This window comes from Sycon ciliatum, chromosome 1 (genome assembly GCF_964019385.1).
Source record: "Sycon ciliatum chromosome 1, ocSycCili1.1, whole genome shotgun sequence".
In the NCBI taxonomy this organism is placed as follows: domain Eukaryota; kingdom Metazoa; phylum Porifera; class Calcarea; order Leucosolenida; family Sycettidae; genus Sycon; species Sycon ciliatum.
The window spans coordinates 68,210,565-68,238,008 of NC_088643.1; the positions used below are offsets into that span (position 1 = coordinate 68,210,565).

A 27,444-nucleotide genomic window follows, 5' to 3' on the forward strand; every position below is an offset into this window, starting at 1 on the left:
TCAAACGCATTAGGCTCAGCAAGTAGACACTGGTAGAGATTCGGATTTTTAAGGGACTTTTTAACACGCATGAGAAAATATTGAGACAGGCATAAAGAACCGATACTAGCAGTTAGAACCAGGGTGTCGTGACGAATACCGTTATTTCGAAGACTCACTGATCAGATCTGGTGGTGAAGCGTCATCTGCGCATTGACTTTCATAATCTAAGATCAGATAAATAGTAAATACGGAAAATGAACACGCAAACTTGAAATCGAATTTCAAAATGGTGGCAAGGTATGGCATGATAGCAATACTTAAAACGGACTAGTTTTTGAGCACTTCAAGTGTGCGCAAGACTAAGAATAAGATAAATAGGTCCTAAATAAAAAATAAAAAACAACAATAAATTGCACAATTCACGTTTCGGTCTTATCGACTCTTATTGACTTTTGTATCCAAAGGGATACCACAATCGCTCCTATCTCCCTTCATGGCAAAGGTGTTATACAGTGTGACACACAGTGTGGTGCAAATTGTCAAATGAAAGAAAAGCGGAAAATTTCGAATGGGCCACAACTGACACATTCATTAAATTATTAAATACCACAGAAGCACTCCGGTGACAGATCATGCACCAACTCTGGCAGTGAATCTCTGGTCGGCACTAGAATGCATCACCCAGACGAGGTGTACGCGTATGTGTGAGAAAGAGCACGCCCAAGACGTACGATGATCACTGATCAATAGGCGTGCAAATATATTCGGCAGTGATCATCAATGTGTGTACAACATTATGTACTTCCGGCAGTTGGCTGTTCGGATGCACTCCCATGCCAGACTACATCACAGCTGACCCGCTCGATGATGTGCTGGTACTCCATGGGCATGCGGCAGTGAGTGGGTGAACTTCAAAATTTGTTTGGCCAATGGTGTGTGTGTGTGTGTCCTCTAATGAACAGCTCTTCTGTCAGTCATGTGAGAGCTGTATGGCCCACATCTGAAGGAGTACCTTACTACCAGGCAAGTAATAGTTGTACACACCGCTCTTGAACACACACGACAGTGCAAGCCACTGCAGTCTATAAGTAAGTCATGGCCTTCCTAGCCTCGGCCGATTCAGGCTTTTGGTACGCACTGCAAAGAACAAAAACAAACACCCAGAGTGGATTTCTACGGCAGCATACACCATGTCCTGTGTGCGTGTGTGTGTGTGTGTGTGTGTGTGTGTGTGTGTGTGCCTGTGCATGTGTGTGTGTTTGTGTGTGTGCGCGCGCGCTCGCGTGCCAATCCAGCACTGGTCACATGGAGACCAACATTCAACAGTGCTACATTGCCGCTGGTGTAAGGCAATCACAAAAGTCTCTCTTTGCCTCTATCTGTCGCCCTCTCTCTGTCTCTCTATGTGTTTGGCTCTGTCTGTGTCTGCCGGTGTCTGTCTCTGTCCCTTTCCATGTACATGTCACGATTTGACTAACAGTGCTCGACAAGAGGAAGTGTGCATATCATTAAGCCAATTGAAGCTTGTGTAGCCTGGCCTCAGTGGGCCAGGCAGCAGACAAGGAGAATCATCAGATCAAACTCACGAGTAGGTCACAGTTCAGTTGTAGATCAGATCATGGTAGACTCAGAATCAGACTGAATCAGAAGAGCATGAACTGATGTGTGAAAGCCCTACTTATACCTGGCCAGAGTGCTCTCTGGCCAATCAGAAGCCCGCGGCTATGCATGTGACTACCATGACTACAGGTGTGGTGCAACTGCACCAACTAGGAAATGCAGTGAGTCATGCATGATGTCAAGTATCAGATGCCTGCTAAAAAGTATGAAAACAAGAAAAAAGAATAAAGCTTTACAAGGTGGCTCGAACCTAAACTACACGATCTACTGTTCCCAAACCACTGGCATCCCTCCATACAAGTATATAATAAATGTAGAGCCGACGGCTTTATTGCAATTACATACCAGTATAAAAACCGAGGTCCCCAGAGGTTTTTACAAAAAAAAAAAAAAAAAAGTAAATTATCGTGTCCGTTCCCGAAGGGAACTCACGACGGCCGCTAATGCCCGGTAAACCCTTTTTTACAACTGGTATGTAATTGCAATAAATCCTGAGGCTACTCCATTTATTATACATATGTTGACCTTCACTTTCCCTAAAAAGGAGTATTTTATGAACAGTATTTATTGGCCTTAGTGGTATTTTATAAACAGTATTTATTGGCTTTTGGGACAAATGCAGTGCTGCATGGAAAAGTACAGTGGTATTTATTGAGTCAAAGCAAATTTATTTGAATTTGATAGTAATTGATACTGTTGATGGTGTGGTCACTAATGAGTGTGGGTATTTACCAAAGGTCAATATATGGTACAATGAATGAGGCATGCCCAAATGCAATATGCACTGTGTTACACTTGTTACAGTGGAGCCTCGATAAGATGAACACTGTTCATGTGAGTGATGAGACAAACCTTGGCTTTAGGAGAAAGAGTGCTTGTGACTCGATGGGATACGTTTTATTGACAGTCAATACAGAAAAACTGTCATTATAATGAGCTTCACATTCCTGTTGTTGTTGTTGTTGTTGTTGTTGTTGTTGTTGTTGTTGTTGTTGTTGTTGTTGTTGTTGTTGTTGTTGTTGTTGTTGTTGTTGTTGTTGTTGTTGTTGTTGTTGTTGTTGTTGTTGTTGTTGTTGTTGTTGTTGTTGTTGTTGTTCAAATCTTTATTCTCACGATAGCCAGTGGCCAATAAGAGTTGTTGTTGTTGTTGTTGTTGTTGCTTCTGTTGTTGCTGTTGTTGCTGCTGCTGTTGTTGCTGTTGTTGCTGCTGCTGCTGCTGCTGCTGCTGCTGCTGCTGCTGCTGTTGTTGTTGTTGTTGTTGTTGTTGTTGTTGTTGTTGTTGTTGTTGTTGTTGTTGTTGTTGTTGTTGTCGTCGTTGTTGTTACTGCTGCTGTTGTTGTAATTGCAGTTGGCCTGTGCTGCTGTCTGCAGGATGCTGGGTTCCTGCCTGTGCCACAAAGGACCCTTACTGTAAGACCCTATGGGATAGTTCATGAATACAGCATGCGTAGTACTAACCTGTCATGGCATAGAGCTCTTTGGTGCTCAGCGTCAACAGCAAACCTCTCCATGCTTGACACAAATCTAGAAATAGCCGGAAAGTGTATGCACAAGCACTATTTTAAAAAGGGATTACAAAAAACGTCAAAACCTTTCAAACTAGGCTATTGTACTACATGTATACAGTTGTGCAGTCAACTGCCAATCCAACTCTATCTTTTCATGGATTTCTCTATTATCTGATATAACAGTACATGCCAGTGTACTTGCTCCCAACGTCTAGAGGTTGTCATTCCTGCTGAACGACAACAGTACTGACTGCAGGTTGAGTAGATTTGCTTTCATAGAAAACATACTGCAGTATACGCAGTCGCTGAATTGGGATAACCCGAGTGAGCTTTGCTGGGGCCCGCTAAACGGAAGAAAGGGAACAGCAGGACAGTGAACCTGTTCGCGGCGATATTGATGTTGATGATGATAGAAGCCAAATGCTCCCTGCCGAGAAATAAGACGGCGAAAACTTAGACTTCGAGTTACAAACAACCGGAAATGCTAGCTGTGAAAAAAATGAAACTGAGCAGCACTCCTGAAGTACAGTTGCATATCATCAACACCAAATTCTACATACTCTTCCAGAGGACAATAGATGGCGCTGCAGCCGTCCACAAGAATATCCTACAAAAACAGAGAATCAGGCAGAGGTTTTGCAGAAAGCAACTTGCAACCTTGAAGACAAAGGAAAGATCCTTTACAGTGGGGAGGCTGTACATGTACTCGTGCAACTGGGCTGTGGAACTGCAGATGTCATGATTTCGTATTCAGTGTTTCAGATTTTTTTCAAGTGAGTTCTACTTACAGTCTGATCTCATTGGACTCTTTAGTAGGAATCACTATAAACAGATGTCATACTCAGCACTGTGTGACACAACTAGCCTGAGGCACCCAGTTCTCATCGGAGCATCTGATCAGAGATGCACTATTGAAATGACCTGAACTACACACTCTTCGACTGTTTCATTCTGGATCAGTTATTGGGGTATGATACTGTTGTGTGGAATAGTGCTCGCTGCACATGCAATATCACATGCAATATCACATGTGAGTAGGTCGATAGACACACCGTGTGTTTGGCTCTCCTATAGTACCACGGTGTCTCTTCTCTTCTCACTTTCAAGTGTGCTAACACGGGCCGGACGCTTCATTATCATGGGTACTACATGACCGTACTATATTGTAGTTTTAGACGGCACTGTAAAGTTCTCCCGACGTCCTTAGTACGTGTCGAGAGCACACCAAAATACCAAGTCAACACGGTCTCGTTGTGAGGCAAAGAACCCTTTTCATTCTCAGTGCAAGAACACAAATAGTCGTGAAAGACACATCATACAGCAAGACAGTCGCGGGTACTCCATATCTGGATCTAGTAGAGTACTAGAGGGTACACTACGGTGCATGAGACATCTATAAAGAGAAGAGTACAAATAAGAGAAACGAGCATGCACAATGGGTACACACACACATATAAGATAACACTACATCTCCCCTTCTTCAAAAAGGAGAAAGAGCATAGCAGTGAAAGTTGGAAAGAGAAAGACAAGACGAGAAGACCAAATAATGCAAAACATTTATGTATAATCCTATCCCTCCCTTCCGCAAAAGAAGAAGAACACACACATACACACATACACGCATACGCATGAGAAAAGCGTAGAGAAGAGTAGAGCAACAGAGCAAGAGAGGAAAGAGGTAATGGTGATGCGAGTTCAGTCAGAGAAACCATAACGATCAGGAGGTATCACTGTACGACCACTACGAGTAATGGTTGTGCCTGTTGATGTTGTACTGGATGTAGGAACGGCTGAGTGTGTAGAAGAGGTTGTAGACGATGTGGTACTTGTTGTCGTAGGTTGTGGTGGACGCGGTGGTGTTGTATCTGGTGCTGAAGCTGCTTTCGGAACCTGCGCAACCGGAGGGGCGGACGGCAAAGCAACAATGTGTCGACGGTTGCGACGATATTCACCCGAGGGTGTAGACACAACATATGAGCGAATGGCGGGTTGACGGAGTACTGTACCAGTCTCATGGCGATCCGTGAGATAGACTGGTTGCTCAGCTTGTAGAGGCGGCAGAGAACGAGTACGGTGCCGATCGTTGTAGTTGCTGGTTTGCCGGGCCTTGAGAGCTGCATCGGCGGCGGCAAAGTCAGATGTCGAAATCAACTGAGGTTGCAGTTGCGAGCTGGACACGGGGACACGTGAACGGAGTTGTCTACCCATTAGGAGCTGTGCAGGACTGTAACCGGATTCCAGAGGAGTATTGCGATACGTGAGCAACGCACTGTACCAATCTGGAGAGGCAGTGAATAGATGCTTGACGGTTTTAACGGATCTTTCGGCGAGACCATTAGCCTGCGGATATAGCGGAGAACTGGTTACGTGCTGGAATGAGAACTCCTCGGCGAATCGACGGAACTCCTCAGACGCAAACTGTGGACCGTTGTCCGACATCAATGTCTCGGGAATACCGTGACGGGCAAAGATACTTTGCAGGTGCGTAATTACAGCCTTGGATGATGTTGACGTCAGCTGGACGACTTCGATGTAGCGAGAGTAGTAGTCTACCAGTAGGAGAAAGTCACGCGAACCAAAGTGGAACAGGTCAGCAGCTAGACGTTGCCATGGTAGATCAGGGAGTGTTGTTGGGATGAGCGGTTCAGCTGGTTGAGTGTGCATGCGGGCGCACGTCGAGCAATTTGCAACATACAGCTGAATATCCGAATTGAGGGAGGGCCACCAGACAGAGTTGCGGGCAAGACGGCGACACTTGGCTATGCCCTGGTGTCCAGTGTGGAGCCGTGACAGAATGTCGTCGCGATGAGATGCGGGAATGATCAACCTGTCGTTGTAGAGCAGCAGACCGTCATCGGTAAGTGTGATGTGTGCCCGGTGTTCTACGTATGGTCGAACATCAGAAGGAGCGTCGGATGAGTGTGGCCAGCCGTCAGCGCAGTAGCGAGCAAGCGACTCACACACTTGATCAGACTCTTGCCACTCGGCGATGTCATCGAGGCGTTTAGTTGTTGCAGGCAGACAATCAACGGCGTAGTCGACGAGCGCTGCTGTCTCAGCTGCGAGGAGATCAACATCTTGGCTGTCGACTTGTTCTGATGAAACGGGTGCTCTGGAGAGAGCGTCAGCAATGGCGAGATCCTTGCCTGGCACGTGAACAATGCGGAAATTGAAACGAAGGAGCCTCAGACGGAAACGGACAATTCTAGGCGGTAGGTCGTCTAGAGCACGGCTGCCTAGAAGCGGGATGAGCGGCTTGTGGTCGGTCTGGATCGTAAACGGCTTGCCAAGTACGAAATGTTCGAAACGATCGCATGCCCAAGTAGAAGCAAGAGCCTCTTTCTCGATTTGAGAATAGCGGGCCTCAGCTGGTGTCAGAGAACGGGACTGATATGCAACCGGACGAATGGAGCCGTCAGACTGCACCTGAAGGAGGACTGCTCCCAGGCCGAATGATGAGGCGTCCGCAGATATGATCGTATCCAGGGTAGTCGAGTACATCGCCAGTACTGGATGCGAACTGAGGGCTGACTTGATCGCGTCGAATGCTGCTTGGTGCTCCTCGGTCCAGGACCATTCCTGGCCTTTGCCCAGGAGAGCACGCAGTGGCTGAGACACCGTTGCTAGATCCGGTACGAACTTTCCCAGCTGATTCGCCATGCCAAGGAAACGACGTACTGCAGGGACATCCGTGCAGGGTTTCAGCTCCTGAACGCCGCGCACTTTCTGGGGATCAGGGTGGATGCCGTTGTCGTCGAGGATGTGTCCCAGGAACTTGACTGAACGTTGGTGGAAAGCACACTTGTCTGGGTTGAGTGTGATTCCGGCTGATGAGAGACGCTGCAGGACTGCATGCAGATTCTTCTCCTCCTCGTGTTCGTCGTCACCGAAGGTTAGAACGTCGTCAATCATGCAGATTGTGCCTGGCAGGTCGCTCAGCAGGTCAGACATCTGCTTCTGGAAGTACTCAGGTGCAGAGGAGATGCCAAACGGGAGGCGTCGAAAGCAGAAACGACCGATGGGCGTAATGAATGTTGTTAGCAGTTGAGATTCCAGCGACAAGGGGATCTGGTGAAAGCCCTTGTTCGCGTCCAGCTTCGAGAAGACCTTGGCTGTGCCGAGGCGAGCAAGCAGGTGATCGGTTGTTGGCATGATGTGACGTTCCCGTCGGATAGCCTGGTTGAGTCGGGTAAAGTCGCCACAGATGCGCACGTTACCGTTGGGTTTAGGAACCACTACCATACCGGCACACCAATCGGTTGGCTCAGTTACCTTGCGAATGACACCACTCTGTTCGAGGGCCTGCAGTTCTTCGATAACTTTGGCTTCCATCGGTAGAGAGATACGGCGTGGTGTAGGCAGAGAGTAAGGCTGTGCATTATCGACCAGCCGAATCGTGTGCTCGCTGCCAAACGAACCAACTCCCGCAAAGAGCTCAGGGTACTGCGATTTGACGGAGGACTGCTCAGAAGTACCGGTAGTTGCGCTGAGCAAATCTGCTGGCGGACTGAAGATATGTAGGGCTTCGATTGCTGGCCGGCCGAGCAGAGGTGTTTTCAGGTGCGGTACAACGTACACTGTCGTGTCTACTGCAAAGTCGGAAAATGCAGCACGGCAGATACTGAGTGTGACGCGGCCTGAAACAGCTAGAGTTGCGTTGTCTGGACCTTTCAGCGTACGGTCGGATTCCTGGAGGTTGAGCTGATGGTAAGCAGATATGTCGTCATATAAGCTGGCTGGGATGGCAGTTACGTCTGCACCAGTGTCGACCTTCATTGTAACTGGCACTGACTGCAGCAGCATGGGCATAGACCATCCAGTATCAGCGGACAATGCACCTAGGTAGGCTGGAGGATAGTGCCACTGGTCAGCAGACTGTAGTGGACCAGAGCTAGCAGCAGAGGACTGCAGACTATGCATGTGACTGGTGTTCGAGGCAGACTGAGAGCTACTAGTACTAGTGTGCTTCTGCATACAAACAACAGCAAAGTGTCCAATCTTGCTGCAAAATGAACACTTGGCCTGACGAGCTGGGCATTGAGTGCGTGCATGGCGTTCCTTACCACACCAGTGACAGGTACTAGATTGATCAATGCCAGAGCTGTGCCTGGGTGCAGACTGACTTGAGCGAGGATGACCACTGTAACTGTGTGTACTGCGGGGCTGTGAAGCATGACCAGTTGAATCGTGGTTGTACTGGGCCGGATGTTTCACACCTTGGTGAGATTGTGGTCGCATGCTAAGTGCATTCAGCTCCAGTGCACAGGTACACGACTCACATGCAGAGTGATGCTGCTGTTCAAAAGCGTGGACTTGGTGAAGAGTTGCACCAGCTGACGAACTGTGACGGACAGTGGACTGTTGTGTTCGTACAGTCTCTTTCTGGCGAGCCTGTGCCAGAGCTTTGTCCAGTGTAAGAGATGGGTCCAGTTGCAGTTTCTGGGACAGGGCAGTGTCTGCAACTCCTGCAACAAGGCGATCACGGATCATCTCGTCGTGGAGCTGCTTGAAGCTGCAACGTTCTGCCAAACGAAACAAATCAGTTATGTAGCCATCAATCGACTCTCCGGGCTGTTGGGACCTCTGGTGGAATTTCGCACGCTCGTACACCAGATTGCGTTTCCTGCCATAATGGTCTGCAAATTTCTGGAATACGATGTCGTAGTTGTCCGCATCCTGGTCTGATAAATGGAAACTCAGTAGGAGGTCGTCAGCCTCGTCGCCCATCGAATATAACAAAGAGTTTACTTGCACGGACTGTGCCTGCATATGAAGACCCGAGGCGAGCCTGTATCTCGTAAATCGCTTGCTCCACTTCTCCCACACATCAGCGGACTTGAAGTCGAATGGGGCTGGAGGAGCTACCTGGGTAAGGTGGATCATCGACGGAACCTGGGGTGCCACGGGACCCAGAGATGATACCGTGGGGAGGGATAGCCCAGCCGCGGAGGAAACGACAGAGGGTGCAGCTTGACCAACACTCGAGACAGTGACTGCTCCTGACGAGCCAGCATTACTAGTAGTCGTAGTATTACTTGGACCTGAGGAAACCGTGATGGAGGTAGTTGTGGGAGTGGAAACAGGGTTGTTTGAAACGCCTGTCGCCATCCTGTCAAAGAGGAAATCCCAGCGCTGCCACCATGTAAAGTTCTCCCGACGTCCTTAGTACGTGTCGAGAGCACACCAAAATACCAAGTCAACACGGTCTCGTTGTGAGGCAAAGAACCCTTTTCATTCTCAGTGCAAGAACACAAATAGTCGTGAAAGACACATCATACAGCAAGACAGTCGCGGGTACTCCATATCTGGATCTAGTAGAGTACTAGAGGGTACACTACGGTGCATGAGACATCTATAAAGAGAAGAGTACAAATAAGAGAAACGAGCATGCACAATGGGTACACACACACATATAAGATAACACTACAGGCACATCTGGTGTTAATGTTGCGACACAATTGAACCAACCGTACACTTCATCTGCTGGGTGTGTTTCTATCACCTCTCTACTGTACTTAGTCCATTGTCCTTGTTCATTCGATTTGGTCTGTATGTCACCTGACGATAAGGCTCAGTGAAAGCACACTAGTGAAACTGAAAACCTTCAAGATGGTTTTTAAAAGAAGAGCCTGAAGCGTGGCCCGTTTTTCTGAGTATTACGGCACACTAAAATGTGGCAATTTCAGCTTGGGCAGGAGCAAACTCACCTTGTCACCGGAGGACACTTTGACAAATTTGTCGTCATCCTGCAGAAAAAAAGGAGAGTAGAAGAGACAATGCATAAGTACACTGTGACAGGTGGGTGTGCTTGCACTATTTCCTACAGTGGTGATCAAATTTGTCACAAAATGCATACGACTTTGTACTTCTTGCTTCAGCAGAGATATACAAAGTGACACGGCCACTTGCTGTCGCCAGGTGATATCCCAGGATGGGCATTGCAGCTGAAGACAATAGGATGAAACCCTGAATGGGTTCGGTTACAAAGCAAGCAATATCAGAAGCAGATGGCTGCACTGGTATGCTACTTAGAGAACGACAGCCTCGGTCATTGTTGTTTGGTGCTCTGTGATACCGGCATGGTTGGTCAGACACCTGGACACAATGTGGCAGCCGTCATCAATTCTTTTTTAACCCTTTGGAGTCCATGGTTCGATTTCGAACCATGGGCATTTTGTATGCATGTGGGCGCAGTCAAACTTTCGGTTCTCCGCCAAATCTTGACCAAATTCAACAATCGAAGGGTCTAGATGATAGAGAAAACTCTCAGCTATCGCCTCAACAAAGGTCCGAAGTCTCTCCGATGAAGGTTGAGTGAGCGGCGAGCGATCAAACATTTCGAATTTTCTGCGCTGCGTGCTGCGAGTCAGCAGTGCGTGAAAAAAAGGGATTTTCCCAGCTTCATGACAGGCGGCACGTGCCAGGACCGGCGCGGCACGAAGTCACGGCAAGGTAAGCTTCTACTCGAAAAAATTTGAACAGTTCCGGGCTAGATTCAGTGAAATGGCTACAGGAGACCGATTTCGTCTCAGATCTGGAGCTGGACTGCGTTTGGGGCGCGTTGTGGCGGACAATGAATAGTGCTCTTGGCGAGTTTGGGCTCATTGTATTTCTCTCATCAAGAGCTTTCCAACGAGCCCAAGATCTTCAAAATCGGTGAAGTAGAACCAAAGTTATGTTGGAAATGGAGTGCGCATTTTCGTGACTGCCACAAATTCTGCGGAAGCAAAAAGTTACGGACTCCAAAGGGTTAAAGGATTCTGACCGTGACGTAATAAGATTCCGGGCCGAAGCCAAGTGTATGATGGCGTATCCCATATGTCCGAGTGAAAAACTTCCCAGTGGCTGTGATGCACTCATCCGAGAAGAGTACTCAATGGCCTTCAACTTCAAAGTACTTTTACAATGGAGTTGTCTAAGATTTCCTATCTCTATTGCACTCTTTCCTGTCATTCCTCCTTATTTACTTTCAACTTTAACGGCTCTTTCTTTCTTCTATTGCATGTAGAGACTCCAACAGTAGGCCTCCACTTGCCCCTAGAGATAGTACTTGAAGTAGCAATGTATGTAAACACACAAGACTACATCTGGCATCGTGAAGCAACTCTCCCTGTTCTCCGTGACGCTCAGTGTAGGTGCAGCAGTGAGGCTTTCGGTGTACAGTACTGTCGGGCGCCGAAGAACGGCCAGGCTAGAATTTCACCAATTTTTAGAAACGGTCTAGGCTGGATTGGTGTAGATAAAAACGGAAACCGTAATGTACACTCAGACATATAACTCTGCATAAATGTACATGTAAGACTGTACCATCGAAAAAGAACGAAACTGCTGTGTTCGCTAAAAAAAAGGAGCAGGCTAGGCTAGAACCCTGATCCCTGACCCCCCCCCCCCCCCCCCCCAGTTCTTCAGCGTCCGAGTACTGTAGGGTCATTGAGTACAGATTGTCCTAGCAGCACTCAATGCAACGGCCAAGCACACAATGATCGAACGCTGTGTTCAATCAGCCCTCTGACTCTCAACTTGTTGGGTAGCCCCGCCGCCACTGTACCTTATCCTGATAGAGCTCAAAGGAAACATCAGCACAGAACGGAGGCCATGTCTTGTCCCGTGGGCCGACGGCAGCCAATAGAGGTGAAACCAACGAGTCATGCGCCGAGAACAGGAACAGCGTTGGCTGATCCCTGTGTAGTGGAGAAGAAAGAAACGGACATTCAACATTCATGCACGTACATGCACACACACACTAGCATGTGAGTGGATAATGTGAGTGATAATAGGTGCTAATTGGTTGTGAGTGATGGCCGGCTTGTTGTAACCAGATACAGGAGAGTGAAGTCACGGCCCGTGAAGGACAGACAGTGGACACACTGGCTAGTAAGTTACCTTTGCTCATGCAAACGCTTCAACACACACTGCAGCTGTGCAGACAACTGCACACATACAGAATGTTCCTCAGGCTCGTAATATGCATGAGCACAGAGCATAACAAAAGTAAGCAATTAGTCGAAGTCACGACTTGCAAACTACATGCACACTGCTTTGTGTTTGATTGTTGACACACACACACACACACACACACACACACACACACACACACACACACACACACACACACACACACACACACCTCAGACATCAGACCTGTCCATCGCGGAAGCGATGATAGCGAACAGCTATGTTAGACATAGCAACTTGCACACACACACACACACACACACACACACACACACACACACACACACACACACACACACACACACACACACACACACACACCTCAGACCTCAGACCTGCCCATCGCGGAAGCGATGATAGCGAACAGCTATGTTAGACATAGCAACTTGCACACACACACACATACATACACACACACACACACACACACACACACACAGCGGAAAAGACCCCTTTCTGCCTTGCAATCCTCAACCGCATAGTACACCACTACCGGACTTACTCTTCGTCGGATTTGAGATTGGTGAGCAGAGTGTGCAGCATTACTCCACAACTGACCTTGAGAGTAGGAATCCTGACAAAAAGAATTGACAGCAAACAGTGCTTATCAGTCAATGACTATCCTTCTCAGGCAAGCACCGAATATACAAGGCAGATGGTAACGGTCAACGCACACAGTCATTTCTAAGCCAATGGTGGCATGATGACTCGGTGTGCAAAAGGACCGCTAGCCGAAGTTCAGTATAGATTTCACTGCTGTTCTCCTTGGTACATGTACTTACATGTACTAGACATCATACCTATGTCACTTGTTCACAGTGTTACACTAGATATTGACAAGTAGATATGCTAACATGCAGACCGTGATTCGTGGCATGCTGGATATTTGTAGTGTTGTTTCAAGTCAGGTCATTGAGCAACAATCAAATAGGCTTGAAAGGGTTTTTTCCACATAAGATGATCACAATCAAGTAGGAGAAAGGCAGGAACGAAACAAAACACAGCCAAAATTGCACCTTTCGTACTGCCAGCTGAACTTCATGAACTGGTGGCAGAATATTGGTGTGTGAGTGTGTGACCGGCTCTGCACTTTGTGTGCATCGATCACAAATTCACAATTGCAGTGACAGTGCCTACTTTTGTGTCTGCAAAATACAATTTAAACATACATGTACATGCACAGACATCCTTCCAGCAAGACTTATCAAGTTCTCATGGCAGGTGTATGGATCATGAGAGCCTTTTAATGAGTACTTGTAATGTTATTCAGCATCAGGCTCACTTGTTCTTTCCCAGAACGCCGTCGTCAAAACAGAGAACTGCTCCGACCTCGATATCATCAAGCAATTCCGGTGTGATCCGCGGTGGCAGTGGAAGATCATGTGCCTGCGAAACAGAATGAACGGCCCAAACTGGCATTGGCGTTACTCGCCGTGGCAAGGTCGCTTATCAAAGAAGACTGACTGTGGCAGTGTTGTGATCATGCACCATTGGTATAGAGAGGTTTCCCCTCAACTAGTACTGCAACATGCATACATACATACTAGTACATGTAAGCTAACCAGGCAGCAGGGAGTGCAGCAGCTAGACTGAGACTCTCACCTTCCTTGCTACGAGGACATCTCTCAGGTAGACGAAGTGCATTCGCTCGGCCGAAATGCCCAGTGCCTCCATGACTCTCTGCCTCTCGTTTGCCACCGACTGGCCACGGATACCGACCTCGACCCAATCACACAGCTGCCGGTATGACTGGCAGATGCGAGAGTTTCCCACGATGACCTCCTTCGCCCAGGGTATGGTAGACAGCACCACACGCTCTGTCAAGCAAGTCGAAGAAAATGTAACACGATACATTCTATATACAATATTGCAGAGAAAACCATCACAAGGCATACGAGTGACATGACATCAGTAAATTCTACTTCGAAGTAACACAAAGGATAATAAACTACAGGCTTAATTAAGTCATGCCAATAGCAGATCATTAGTACAGAAGCATTGCAGTAGAGTTACCGGCTGGCTTGTGGGCACCAAACATTCCTGTCAGCACGCCCTGCGCTGTCTGCTTTGTGCGATTGAAGCTTGTCGTGCGCACACTATCAACACATAAAGGAACAGCACATCCTATTAACTTCCTTAAAACTCCATGTTGCAATGGTGACCCTATTAAAGTGCATACATGCACAGCATGATCCAATTTACTTGACAGCCAACATGGGTATAGAGGAAATAAGAAGTTTGAATGGAAATCCATGTACCGCAATAACCATGGAGGAGAGCCGAAACAGAATGACATTGTAATCACTGGCACGAATAGGAAACACTCTGGACTGCGGGAAAGGGAGCAAAGCCTGAATGGCCACTACACTAGACCAAACAGTTAGAGTGTGATGGCATCACTTTCAGTGGCACGAATAGGAAACACCCTGGATTGTGGGAAAGGGGGGGGGGGGGGCAAAGCCTGAACAGCCACTACATGCACACTGAAAACAAACTAGAGCAAACAGTTACCGTCGATCTGCACGTACTAGACCTCCTTTGGTGAATAGACCTCAGAAACGAGACCGTGCTGAATCATGTAGCGCTCTCGTAACGTGTGGCCAAGCTCCACCGCTTGACGAAATCCTACCTCGGTAAGCTCACCGGATGGATGACCGGGAACTTTACTCTGCAGAGATCGAGAGAACACGTATGCGGGGAACTGTTCAGTTGGAGGAACTAATACCTGCAGTACTTCTCCCTAGCGTAAACACACCCCAGACACCTGTATTTTCAGCTTCGTTTTACCAAGGAGGCTGTCGTTAGAAAGAAGTGCAGTGGAACCAAACCACCTCACCAATCCGACCACTTTTGCTCGGTCCCGAACTTTCCTCCACAAGCATGCACCCGGCGGGATGGTCGTTTTCACAAACCACTCCGGAGACCAGACTACTTTGCCCGGTCTGAAAGGCGGTCAGACCTCCGAGGTACCGCTGACGATGCTGAACAAGCATCCGAGTCTACTGGAGTAAGGAATCTACTGGCTGCACCATTATACACAATCTCCGGATAACTAGCTGTTTTTAGAACTTTTTACCTTGTTAGGTCTCATCAGCATAGCTCAGAGTGGCTGGCCAAACCGATCGCAATGAAGTCAAGAGAACAGCATAGCATTTTTAAACCGGATGAAAGCATCAAAGTCAGCCAAGTGCTCTAACTGAGAAATGCCATTCTTCAAGATCAAGAATAGCTGCTCGTCACTCCGGCCGGCCAGGACAGGCCAATGCATTTGTGGATATCTCATCAAATACACACCGTAGGTCGTATAACTCTTTACCATTGTATGGTAACCGTATTCTCCCAGGTATGAGCTGCACCTTCATTTCCGAATAACCAGCCAAAGTCCCCTTGTGGCCTGATCGCCCAAGTATGGGTATACCCACCGAAAATGCCTTTTGTTAGTACATGTAAAGAAAGACAAATGCAAAATCAGATTTGAATGTGCCTTTCACCTGCAAGAGGGTGCAGGGGGGGGGGGGGTGCGACTTTTTAAACCAGTCACTGAGTGTGGGCAATGCCGACCCGAAAAATATGGCAGCAAGTGAGTAGTATTGTTGATACTGCAGGAAACTCACCGACATATTCCACGTTGACTTCCCCCAGCGAAGCGGTACCGGCTCAGCTCCATCCACAGAGACATTGCGGATGTACACGGGAATGCGGGCGTCCCGATCTTCCTCAGCCGGCACTGTTTTCGCCCAGTCGATGGTCGCCTCACCTGGCTGCATCAGCTCTGGCAGCCATGGGCGGATGGGAGTTCTGGCGCCGTGCCTAAATACTACATGTGCAGAGAGCAGCTTTAGTCCCCGTCCTATACCGCCTCCGGCGCTGCTGCCACCACTGCTACCCAAGTGCAGCTCCGATCCTTCTTGGGAGCCACGCCACCACCATAGCGCACTCCCTGCCGCCACGCCACCAGCCAGCACAGTTCCAGTAGTGCGGGAATTCAGAAACATGTTCGGGTTGCTAGCTGACTGATCTACAACTGGAGGGTTACAGTAACGCTACTCACTGTACTGCTGCTCTTCCCTACACTGCTCAACAAATTCCTGGTACGATGGGCTGTGTCTCGATCCCGCTGTGCAAGGCTGTGGTAGTGTGGATGCGGACCGTGGCAGTGGCGCACTTAGCTGGTTGCTAGATCAGTGACTCGCTTCAAGACCGTCGGATTAATTAACACTGCTGCTGCTGCTCGGGCTTGTCCAAGCCGTTCCAATTCCAAGTAATTAGTAAGTGTTAGTTACTAGTCTGGATTGATGATTGTCTCGCAGAGCTAGAGGGGAGCTGAGACTCAAAACTCGGATATGAGTACCAGCTTGCTAGCTACCGAGTCCAGGCGCGAGCAGACGGTTCGATCTTTTCACGGTATTTTACGACTCCCTGATTCACGGGGTGTGTTATCAATGGTTATCCGAAACAATTCTGGAAACGTTCCGGAGTACACGAAACTCACATCAGATTGTCACACCCCTGCCGCGAGTGCCACGTTACCAGGTTACGGTCCTCAGACAGCAAATGTCGTGCAATTTCGTCAGAGGACTAATTCATTATTTTGGCAATAGTAAACAGCACTTCAGTGTTGGTGGGCACTTGATGCACCATATCATCAAGAGTACATAAACGGTTTATGTACTCTTGATATCATGCATAGGCCATCACGGCCGCATGATCAGCAAGCATTTTTTATCACAGTCAAAAACTTGAAAAGACTTGTCAAAATATTGATCAAATGGATTGGAAACCTTACACCAATCGGAAACCTCACCGCACAACACGTGGCAAGGTGTGGTCTCACATCTGGGATTCTCCCTTTTTATTTTCGGTTGCTACCGGTGCGACATCTCTGTACTGCTGTGTTGCTTGTGCAGAGCTCGTGATGTACAATAGGGAGGTTTAGTTCCCACGTAACGGAAACGCGTACGTGGGTGATCCACGTAAAGTGGATGAAGGGCACCCACGTTGCAATGTTGTGTTTAGTCACACGGAACAAACAAAAGCATAAAGCTAAAGGCCAAAACCTGGTCAAAGACGAAGCTACCCCGGCCTTAGAAGCTCATCTAATATTTTGATTTCGTGCTTCGGAAACTTCTTCAGCTGAGCACCCTCACAGCTCGCACAATGCGCTCCATTCTGATTTTCACCCACGTTCTGGCGGAACGTGGGTGAGCCTCCATACACGGTATGTCGTGAATCAGAAAACGTCTGTACGTGGGTCACTGAGTATCACGTGGTACACCCACGTAAAGTACCCACGGATTACGTGGGACTAAACCTCCCTAATAAGTCGTGCACCCAACCGCACTTGCCCAACTGCGTCCTGCTCGACCGGGTAGTAAGATCTACATCAGGGAGTCGTAAAATACCGGTATTTTACGACTCCCTGATCTACATCATTCACAGCGGACTCACCCTGTCTCAGTGTATCATGTGTGCCCCCCACCCCCCCCCCCCCCCACCACCACTTTGCGGATTTGTGCATGATTGATTGTGCAAGTAGCAGAGTTACCATGGTTACCGGTACAGTAGCAGTCTGGCCTTACAGTATACGGTACTAGTGATGTTTTGCCAGTAAATGATTATAACCGGAAAATATCTCCATTGCACACCTAGAGTTTTACGGAAACATGATTATAATCGGTAGAAATAATGTGTACGATACCACAGAACCATCAGATGCTGCACAGCGGGGGCGGTGGCATATCGGATGGAAGTGGGGGCGGGGCAGAAGTAATTCCTCCGACCAAAGGTCTCGGATTCGGCGTACATGAGTAACGGTGAATCCGAGACCTTTGGTCGGAGGAGTTACTTCTGCCCCGCCCCCACTTCCATCCAATATGCCACCGCCCCCGCTGTGCAGCATCTGATGGCTCTGTGATATTCAGTAAAAAAACCGCACTCATACCACGACACCAAAGGAACAATAAGCACGGATTTCATGTGACAATCATCAGAGAATCTTCGTCACACTGAGAGTTGGACTAGTACATGTACAAAGGAAATGTTATATGGCCATGAAGTGATAGCATTGGATCTAGAACTACCATTTCACACATGCTTTAATACCGCTCGCCTTACTAATCACGCTTTCAATAGTGCTATTTTTTCAGGATTTCAGTGTTTCTCCGGTGGTAGTTCTAGATCCAATGCTGTTGCTTCATGGCCATAAAACATTTCCTTTGTACTAGTCCAACTCTCCGTGTGACGAAGATCTCTGATGATTGTCAACATTATCCAAGCCCACATGTACTCTGCCTCTATCTTTGTCTCAATTGATCACCACGCTGCAGCAGCACAGCATCAAGCAAAGCACACAGCACACTGAACATAAAAAAAATTCACGGTTCGTGTGAGGCATAACTGGAATCTCAAACGCATCAGACACAGCAAGTAGACACTGGTGGAGATTCGGATTTTAAGGTACTTTCTTTAAAACACGTATGAGAAAATATTGACTCGGATGGAGAGCCAAGGATTAATTTACAGAAAAGAAAAAGGACCAAGGACCTACAAGTTACGCTATAATGTCCACTATTAACACCACCAGTTACTAAACAATCAGCTCATGCGACAACATTTCACGACAATGACCGACGGGACTGACGTTCGCATGAGCTGATTGTTTAGTAACCGGTGGTGTTAGTGGACAGTATAGCATACCTTGTAGTTCCTTGGTCCTTTTTTCTTTTCTACAGAAAATATTGAGACAGGCATAAAGAACTGATACTAGCAGTTAGAATCAGGGTGTCGTGATGAATACCGTTATTTCGGCGACTCCCTGATCAGATCTGGTGGTGAAGCGCCATCTACGTAGTATTGACTTTCATAATCTAAGATCAGATAAATACTGACAATAAAAAAAATTGAAAAAATAAATTATCGTGTCCGTTCCCGAAGGGAACTCACGACGGCCGCTAACACCCGGTAAACCCTATACGGACAATGAATATGCAATGAACATGCAAAAAATGGAATTTCAAAATAGTGGCAAGGTATGGCATGATAGCAATACCAGTTTTCGAGCACTTCAGGTGTGCGCAAGACTAAGATAAATAGGTCCTAAAAATAAAATTGCATAGTTCATGTTTCAGTCTTCTTGACTTTTCCGTATCCAAAGGGAAACCACAATCTCCCTTCATGGCAAAGGGTGTCTGTCATACCATGTATGATGCAAATTGTCAAATGAAAGAAAAGCGGAAACCTTCACACTGAAAAAGTCGAATGGGCAACAAATGCCACATTCATTAAATTATTAAATACCACAGAAGCACTCCGGTGACACCAACTCTTGCAGCGAATCTCTGGTCAGCACTAGAATGCATCGCCCAGACGAGGTGTACGCGTATGTGTAAGAAAGCCGCGAGCAGGACCAAGACGTATGGTGATCACTGATCAATGTGTGTACATGTATGTGTACTTCCGGCAGCAGCTGCTCGGGTCCACACCCATTCCAGACTACCTGTCACAGCTCAGCTGGACGGTGTGCTGGTAATACACAGGCATGCGACAGTGGGTGGGTGAACTTCTAAACGTGTTTGGCCAGTGATGTGTGTGTCCTCTAATGAACAGCTCTTCTGTTAGTCATGTGAGAGCTGTATGGCCCACATCTGAAGGAGTACCTTACTACCAGGCAAGTTGTACACACCGCTCTTGAACACACACGACAGTGCAAGCCATTGCAGTCTATAAGTAAGTCATGGCCTTCCTAGCCTCGGCCGATTCAGGCTTTTGGTACGCACTGCAAAGAACAAAAATAAACACCCAGAGTAGATTTCTACAGCATACACCATGCCCAGTGTGTGTGCGTGCCAATCCAGCACTGGTATTTGTATTCGCATTTATGGATTCTCCACAGGCCTTAGCCTAAATCTGGTCTGGTCAAGACTATAGAGACCAACATTCAACAGTGCTACATTGCCGCAGGTGTAAGGCAGTCCTAACAGTCTCTCTCTCTCCCTCCCTCCCTCCCCCCCCCCCTCTCTCTCTCTCTCTCTCTCTCTCTCTCTCTCTCAAGTGTGCATACCATTAAGCCAATTGAAGCTTGTTACAGTGGAGCCTCGATCAGATGAACACTGCTCATGTGAGTGATGAGACAAACCTTGGCTTTAGGAGAAAGAGTGCTAGTGACTCGATGGGATACGTTTTATTGATAGCGAATACGGAAAATGTCATTATTAAGAGCTTCACATTCCAGCTGTTGTTGTTGTTGTTGTTGTTGTTGTTGTTGTTGTTGTTGTTGTTGTTGGTTGTTGTTGGTTGTTGTAATTGCCATTGACCTGTGCTGCTGTCTGCCGGGTTCCTGCCTGTGCCACAAAGGACCCTGTTACTGTAAGACCATACGGGATTGTTCATGAATACAGCATACGTAGTACTAACCTGTCATTACATAGAGCTCTTTGGTGCTCAGCGTCAACAGCAAACCTCTCCATGCTTGACACAAATCTAGAAATAGCCGGAAAGTGTATGCACAAGCACTATTCTAAAAAGGGATTACAAAAACGTCAAAACCTTTCAAACCAGGCCATTGTACTACATGTATACAGTTGTGCAGTCAACTGCCAATCCAACTCTATCTTTTCATGGATTTCTCAATATCTGACATAACAGTACAATGTACTGATGTACTGTCATGTCATTGTACAAGTACTTGGCTGCTCCCCACATCGGAGGTCGTGATTCCTGCTGGCTGATAACAGTACTGACCACAGGTTGAATACTGTAAAACCGGGAATTTTCGGTGGTGTAATATTTTCGGCATTTCCCAAAATCAACGGTTCAGTAGCGCGAAAATTTCGGTAAACCAGTTTTCTAGATGCAAAAAAGCATTTTGCACACTGTGTGGCATGGTATGGTTCAATTTTAGGTCGCGTTTTATTTTAGGTAAAAATTACCTGTACCGAAGGTATTGAAAATAAATCTCCGCCGAAATTTTCCGGTTTTACAGTAGATTTTCTTTTTCAATAGAAAACATACTACAGCATATGCAGTTGCTGAACTGGGACAACCTGCGCTTGCTGCCCCGCTAAACGTAAGAAAGGGACGAGCAGAGCAGTGAACCTGTTTCATGGCGGTAGTGATGATAATGATAGAAGCTTAAATGCTCCCTACCGAGAAATAAGAGGGCGAACACCTTGACTCCGAGTTGCGAACAACTGGAAATGCTAGCTGTGAAAAAAAACTGAAACTGAGCAGCACTCCTGAAGTACAGTTGCATATCATCAACACCAAAGTCTACGTACTCTTCCAGAGGACAATAGATCGCGCTGCAGCCGTCCACAAGAATATCCTACAAAAAAATAAAGAGAATCAGGCAGAGGTTTTGCAGAAAGCAACTTGCAACCTTGAAGACAAAGGAAAGAACCTTTACAGTGGGGAGGGTGTACATGTACTCGTGCAACTGGGATGTGGAACTGCAGATGTCATGATTCCGTATTCAGTGTTTCAGATTTTTTTTAAAGTGAGTTCTACTTACAGTCTGATCCCATTGGTCTTTAGTAGGAATCATTATTATACAGACTTCACACTCAGCACTGTGTGACACAACTAGGCACCCAGCTACTGTTGGAGAATCTAATCAGAGATGCACGCTATCGAAATGAACTGAACTACACACTCTTCGACTGTTTCATTCTGGATCAGTTATTGGGGTATGATATTGTTGTGTGGAATGGTGCTCACTGCACATGCAAAATCACATGTGAGTAGGTCGATAGACACATCGTGTGTTTGGCTCTTCTACATGTATATCACCACGGTGTCTCTTTTCTTCCCACTTTCAAGTGTACTAACTTAACACGGGCCAGACGCTTCATTGCCATGGGTACTACATGGCTGTACCATAATTTGTAGTTTTAGACGGCACATCCGATGTTAGTGTTGCTATACAGTTGAACCAAGCATACACTTCATCTGCTGGTGTGTGTCTATCACCTCTCTACTGTACATACAATATCCATACACTTCATCGGCTGGTGCGCGCGGTTTCCAAGAAGGGCACACTAAAATGCGGCAAGTTCAGCTGCGGCAGGAGCCAACTCACCTTGTCACCGGAGGACACTTTGACAAATTTGTCGTCATCCTGCAGAAAAAGGAGTGTAGAAGAAACCATGCACAAGTACACTGTGACATTGTCTGCTGGATGTGCTTGCGCTATTTTGTGCAACAGTTTGGTGATCAAATTCGTCACAAAACGCGTACCGCAAACACCACACCGATTCTGAAGTCAACTCAAGGCCCCCGCGACTGCCCTTCTAGCTACCGCCCAGTGTCTTTAACGTCTATCCTAGCCAAGCTCCTGGAGGGGCTTGTGTTTGTGTTTGCTCGTATACACGTGTTTTTTAATGATCGTTGCCCATTCCATGTGGACCAGTTTGGCTTTCGGAAGCACCGTTCCACCGGACAGCTTCTCACCAAGGTTACGAACGACTGGCTTGTCCCGCGCGACGCTGGACTGCACACGGCGGTTGTCCGTATTGATTTGAATATTTGTTATGGTAACGCATCAGCAGCTTCTTCTTGCTCTCGCAGCTGTCGGTATTTCGGGAGCGGCCCTGGCCTGGTTCCGATCATACCTTTGTGCTCGGCAACAGCGGGTGGTTACCCACACTGGAAAGTCTCCGTTGGTGGCAATCACTAGTGGCGTGCCACAGGGCACCATTCTGGGTCCAGTTCTATTTAATATCTATGTATGGAAGCTCCCGTTGACAGCAGAGGCCTTTTCTTGCAAGCTCCCAATGTTCGCTGACGATATGACGTATGCCAGCAGACGTACACCAGCTGAAGCCGCCGCTACCGTCACTGATTCGCTTCTGTGGATCTAGACGAGCTTGGACGACCTGGAATCAGCGTTAGTAACCACGGCGGCGGCTGGAGCTACGGCGGAGGGCGAGCCAGGTTTTATCTTCATCTTGGTTGAGCCGGTCACTCAGAGCGACTAGCTCGGCGTCAGACAAATCACCCCCTCCTCGTCTTGAATCATGGTCTTCACATTGTCGATAGCATCGCTTGGAGCGATATAAAGAGTGATGGTCTAGCCAGGAAGAGTGTTGACGAAAATCTGCATTCCACCACGGAGACGAGTACCAAGTGAAGAGTGGACTCCTGCTGAATATTGTAGTCACTCAGGGTTCGGCCGTCTGCCAACTGCATGCCGGCGAAAATCAAACGCTGCTGGTCTTGGGGAATACCCTCCGTGTCTTGGTCAGCAGCCTGCCTGTCGTCGTCTTCATCAGCTTCGCCATCACCACCGGTAGTATACATGTAGGTAGCGGGTCGCTTGGAATCGCTATCGGAGTCTCCAGTGTGTGCCGTGTGGAGAGAAGGGTGATCCACGCTAGCACCCTGACTGTGCTGCAGGCTAATAAGCAGGGCCAGGCCGAGGAAGGCAAGAAACATGATTCTCATCTTGATTCGTCGCACGGAGCTGCAGCGGGTCGAGGCATTGTGGTCTGGGGTCGAATCACGTTGTTTTATTTAAAAATACACACCGCTGCCACCAATGTAATAGGTAGCCGAGTGGAGGCGCGGTGCAATCAACACGAGTTAGCGTTTAATTCAACTTTCTCTCAGGTACACACCTGGAATATATTACAAGTAAAAGAAGAAGCGGCAAATCAATAGAACTTTCTCTCCGGTGCACACATGGAGGTTGAATAGCTCTTCTGCTCGGCTTTGTCGTTGCTGTAAATTCTAAAGAAAACAGAAATGCGCAGCAGCTTTTATGCAACAGACCCCGTACGCTTAGGGGTCGTCGCAAAAGTTTTCTGTCGTCCCTGAAACGAACATCGTTCATTTCGTACTTGGACCCCCTCCCCTCCCTCTGAAACGAACACAGCTTGCTATGCTGGACGACGAAAATCGCATGCATGTACATGTCATATGCACAGTGTCGGTCGACTTGCGATTTTGGCTCGCACCCCCTCCCCCCCAAACGAATCATGTTCGTTTCAGGGACGACAAAAAACTTTTGCGACGACCCCTTACGTACGGAGATACACTAAATATACGTCAGGTAAAGTTCCGTATTAGCCAGGCAGGGATACTACACATTAATGCGACAAAGTCTGTAACTTTGATGATTTCTAAGTCTTCTCAACCCCTCTCAACTCCAATCGTTTTTAACCAACAGCCTCTGACTCAAGTGTCTAGCACGAGAATCCTGGGAGGCATTGTAGACAGTGATATTTAATGGTCTGGTCACATAGACTTTGTCGTTAGGAAGACTTGCACAAAGGTTGGCGTTCTTCGACGGCATTTTCGGCAATTAAGTTTGAAGGCAAGACGGCAGTTTATCCTCTCTGTTATCCTGCCTGACTTACTATACTGCTGCTCTTGCTTTGCAACGAAGCTATCCGCCAAGGACCGACAGCGACTCTCGTCCGTTTTTTCGTCGTTCTGTACGCGCTGCTTGTGGCACGAAACTACAAGATGACGTCATGCCGCTGTTAGCTAGATTGTCGATTGATCCATTTGAACATAACCTTATTCGTAGCAGCTAAATTTATCCATGTTAATCATGTCGTTTTCCCTCTCCCGAATCTGACGGACCTTTTCCCTCTAGATTCAACCGGCCCTAGGACAACAAGAAGCTCTTTTAATGCTGCTACTGCAATATCTAAATTCCGGACGACCTACGGTGTCAATTCCTTTTCAAATCGTGCTGCACTGGTCTTTAATTCTTTGCCTGTGGAGTGGCGCACCCAGCACCGCACTTCCACGTTTGCTAAGCACCTTCAGACCATGCTAAAAGTATTTTATCATAAGTATTTTGGTCTTCTTTTCAGCAAACGCCCTCATTGATCTGCATCGCTTGTATTGTATACTTCAAGTATAAACTGTGTTTACTGCGTTCCTAGTTTAATTTCGTTTAAACATCTCTTCAATTCTTGCCTTTATCCCATTAAGACCATGCTAAAAGTCTTTTCAGAAGTATTTTGATCTTCTTTTCAGCAAACGATCTCATTGATCTGCATCGCTTGTATTGTATACCTGTGTTTACTGCTTACTGCTTACTGCTGCTTTATTGTTCCAAGTAACAGTTTACGAACTTAGAAGTTGCGACTTCACAGTTTAGTTTCGTTTAAACATCTCTTATTATTATTTTTCTCACCCCACACCCCTCTACTCTGTTATCGGCCCTCTTAAGAGTTGTGTTCATCACTGTTGAGGCTTCCGATGGAAAATAAAAGAATACTGCTACTACCAAGAGTACATACCCCCCCAGAGTGTGCAATGCCTGATCCAGCTCTGCATAGGGTCTTGGTCGAGCGTAATCGGATCTTCTGATGTCATGCGTACACTCCACACCAGCACAAGGCCGGTCTCGAGGCAGGGCACCGTTGTTTTTGATCCGAGAGTACCTGCGACTCCCCGGGTTCCTCTCAGATGTGTACGGTATTATGACGCAAATATCCGATTACGCTCGACCAAGACCCTATGCAGAGCTGGATCAGGCGTTGCACACTCTGGGGGGTTATGTACTCTTGCTACTACTACCACTACCACTTTGTACTTCTTGCTTCAGCAGAGATATACAAAATGACACGGCCACTTGCTGTGGCCAGGTGATATCCCTGGATGGACATAGTAGCTGAATACAATAGCATGAAACCCTGAATGGGTTCGGTTACAAAGCAAGCGATATCAGAAGCAGATGGCTGCACTGGTACGCTACGTAGAGAATGGCAGCCTCGGGCCTTTGATGTTTGGTGCTCTGTGGTACCGGCTTGGTTGGTCAGACACCTGTTGACCTTGATGTAAGAAGATTCCGGGCCGCAGCCAAGTGTATGATGGCGTATCCCACATGCCCGAGTGAAAAACTTCCCAGTGGCTGTGATGCAGCCATCCAGGAAGAGTACTCAACAGCCCTCTACTTGAATTGGTTTATTTAACGTCGAATAACAAACAGGCAGTGTTGCCTTATTACATGAGATCGACTAAAGTCACAGGCACACAAATGTAAGGAAAAGATCAAAAGAAAAAAAAATAGAAAAATAGAGTAGGATTTAAGACCTGGAAGTACTTTCGCTCTGCATCTCCTCTGCTGAACACATGTACTAAAGACACTGACATGTTAGAAACATGCCCCTTTCCTACAAAGTAATGTTACTGCAGTAGCTGCCTGTGATTTCCTATCTCTACTATACTCTTTCCTGTCATTCCTTCTTATTTACTTTCAACTTTCAAGTCTCTTTCTTTCTTCTATTGCATGTAGAGACTCCAACGGCAGGCCTCCACTCGCCCCTAGAGATAGTACTTGAAGTAGCAATTTATGTAAACACACAAGACTACATCTGGTATCGTGAAGCAACTCTCCCTTTTCTCCGGGACTCTTGCAGGTGCAGCAGTGAGGCTCTCGGTGCAGGGTCATTGACACAGATTGTCCTAGCAACACTCAATGCAACGCTCAAGTTAACGAATTAACGCTGAGTTTCCTCTGACTCTCAACTAAGTTACTTATTGGGTACAGTACTGTCGGTCGCCGAAGAACCGGGTGGTCAGCCTCCTAGCCTAGATCGCTCTTATTTTCATGTACTAAGTTACATACGATGCACAGTTGAGTCACCGTGTATACATTGGTATGCGGCTGTGGTTGGTGAGATTCCAGGCTGGCCGTTCTTCGGCGCTCCGCAGTACTGTAGCCCCGCCGCCACTGTACCTTATCCTGATAGAGCTCAAAGGAAACGTCAACACAGAACGGTGGCCATGTCTTGTCACGTGGGCCGACGGCAGCCAACAGAGGGGAAATCAACGAGTCATGCATCGAGAACAGGAGCAGCGTTGGCTGATCCCTGTGCAGTGGAGAAGAAGAAAGAAACGGATATTCGACATTCATGCACGCGCATGCACGCACACACACACACACACACACACACACACACACACACACCCACTAGCATGTGATTGGATAATGGGACTGATAATAGGTGCTAATTGGTTGTGGGTGATAGCCGGCTTGTTGTAACCAGATACAGGAGAGTGAAGTCACGGCCTGTGAAGGACAGACAGTAGACACACTGGCTAGTACTTATGCTCATGCAAACGCTTCAACACACACTGCAGCTGTGCGGACAACTGCACGCATACAGAATGTGGCTCAGGCTCGTAATATACTAATATGCATGGGGGCAGAGCATAACAAAAGGAAGCAATTACAGTCAGACCTCGCTTAACCGCACACATCTGTTTTCCACAAAAATATCCGGATAGGCGAGGTTACCGGATAACTGAACACACGTACTGTATATGCATGTGGCATGTCAAAAGCAGTGACATCATATCATACATACATATAGACAGGTCCTATGCAGCACAACTAGCGTGCCCAGTATGTAAAACAAGCGAG

General features: G+C 47.4%; 2 protein-coding genes and 1 long non-coding RNA gene across 3 annotated transcripts in view; 1 reads left to right on the top strand and 2 right to left on the bottom strand.

Moving 5' to 3' along the window:
- On the bottom strand, nt 1-16,610 carry LOC135805079 (lysophosphatidic acid phosphatase type 6-like). The gene is made up of 11 exons (XM_065319071.1): nt 15,680-16,610; nt 14,594-14,733; nt 14,079-14,161; nt 13,668-13,882; nt 13,348-13,451; nt 12,568-12,639; nt 11,659-11,791; nt 9,818-9,856; nt 3,671-3,717; nt 3,061-3,126; nt 1-1,119 (listed from the first exon to the last, which is right to left on the bottom strand). The coding sequence occupies exons 1-11, from the start codon at nt 16,058-16,060 to the stop codon at nt 1,065-1,067; spliced, it is 1,335 nt and encodes a 444-aa protein (XP_065175143.1). The 5' UTR covers nt 16,061-16,610; the 3' UTR covers nt 1-1,064.
- LOC135805082 (uncharacterized) lies at nt 437-19,361 on the top strand. Its single transcript, XR_010551116.1, has 2 exons — nt 437-484; nt 19,248-19,361. It is a non-coding gene; the product is annotated as an uncharacterized LOC135805082 (long non-coding RNA).
- Nucleotides 18,503-27,444, bottom strand: part of LOC135805080 (lysophosphatidic acid phosphatase type 6-like) — a 23,260-nt gene continuing 14,318 nt past the window's right edge. Inside the window, exons 7-11 of the mRNA XM_065319072.1 lie at nt 26,758-26,890; nt 22,141-22,179; nt 21,341-21,387; nt 20,478-20,543; nt 18,503-19,839 (exon numbers count right to left, since the gene is read on the bottom strand). Of these exons, the coding sequence (XP_065175144.1) occupies nt 19,785-19,839; nt 20,478-20,543; nt 21,341-21,387; nt 22,141-22,179; nt 26,758-26,890 (340 nt within the window). The 3' untranslated portion in view covers nt 18,503-19,784. The remainder of the gene's footprint in view (nt 19,840-20,477; nt 20,544-21,340; nt 21,388-22,140; nt 22,180-26,757; nt 26,891-27,444) is intronic.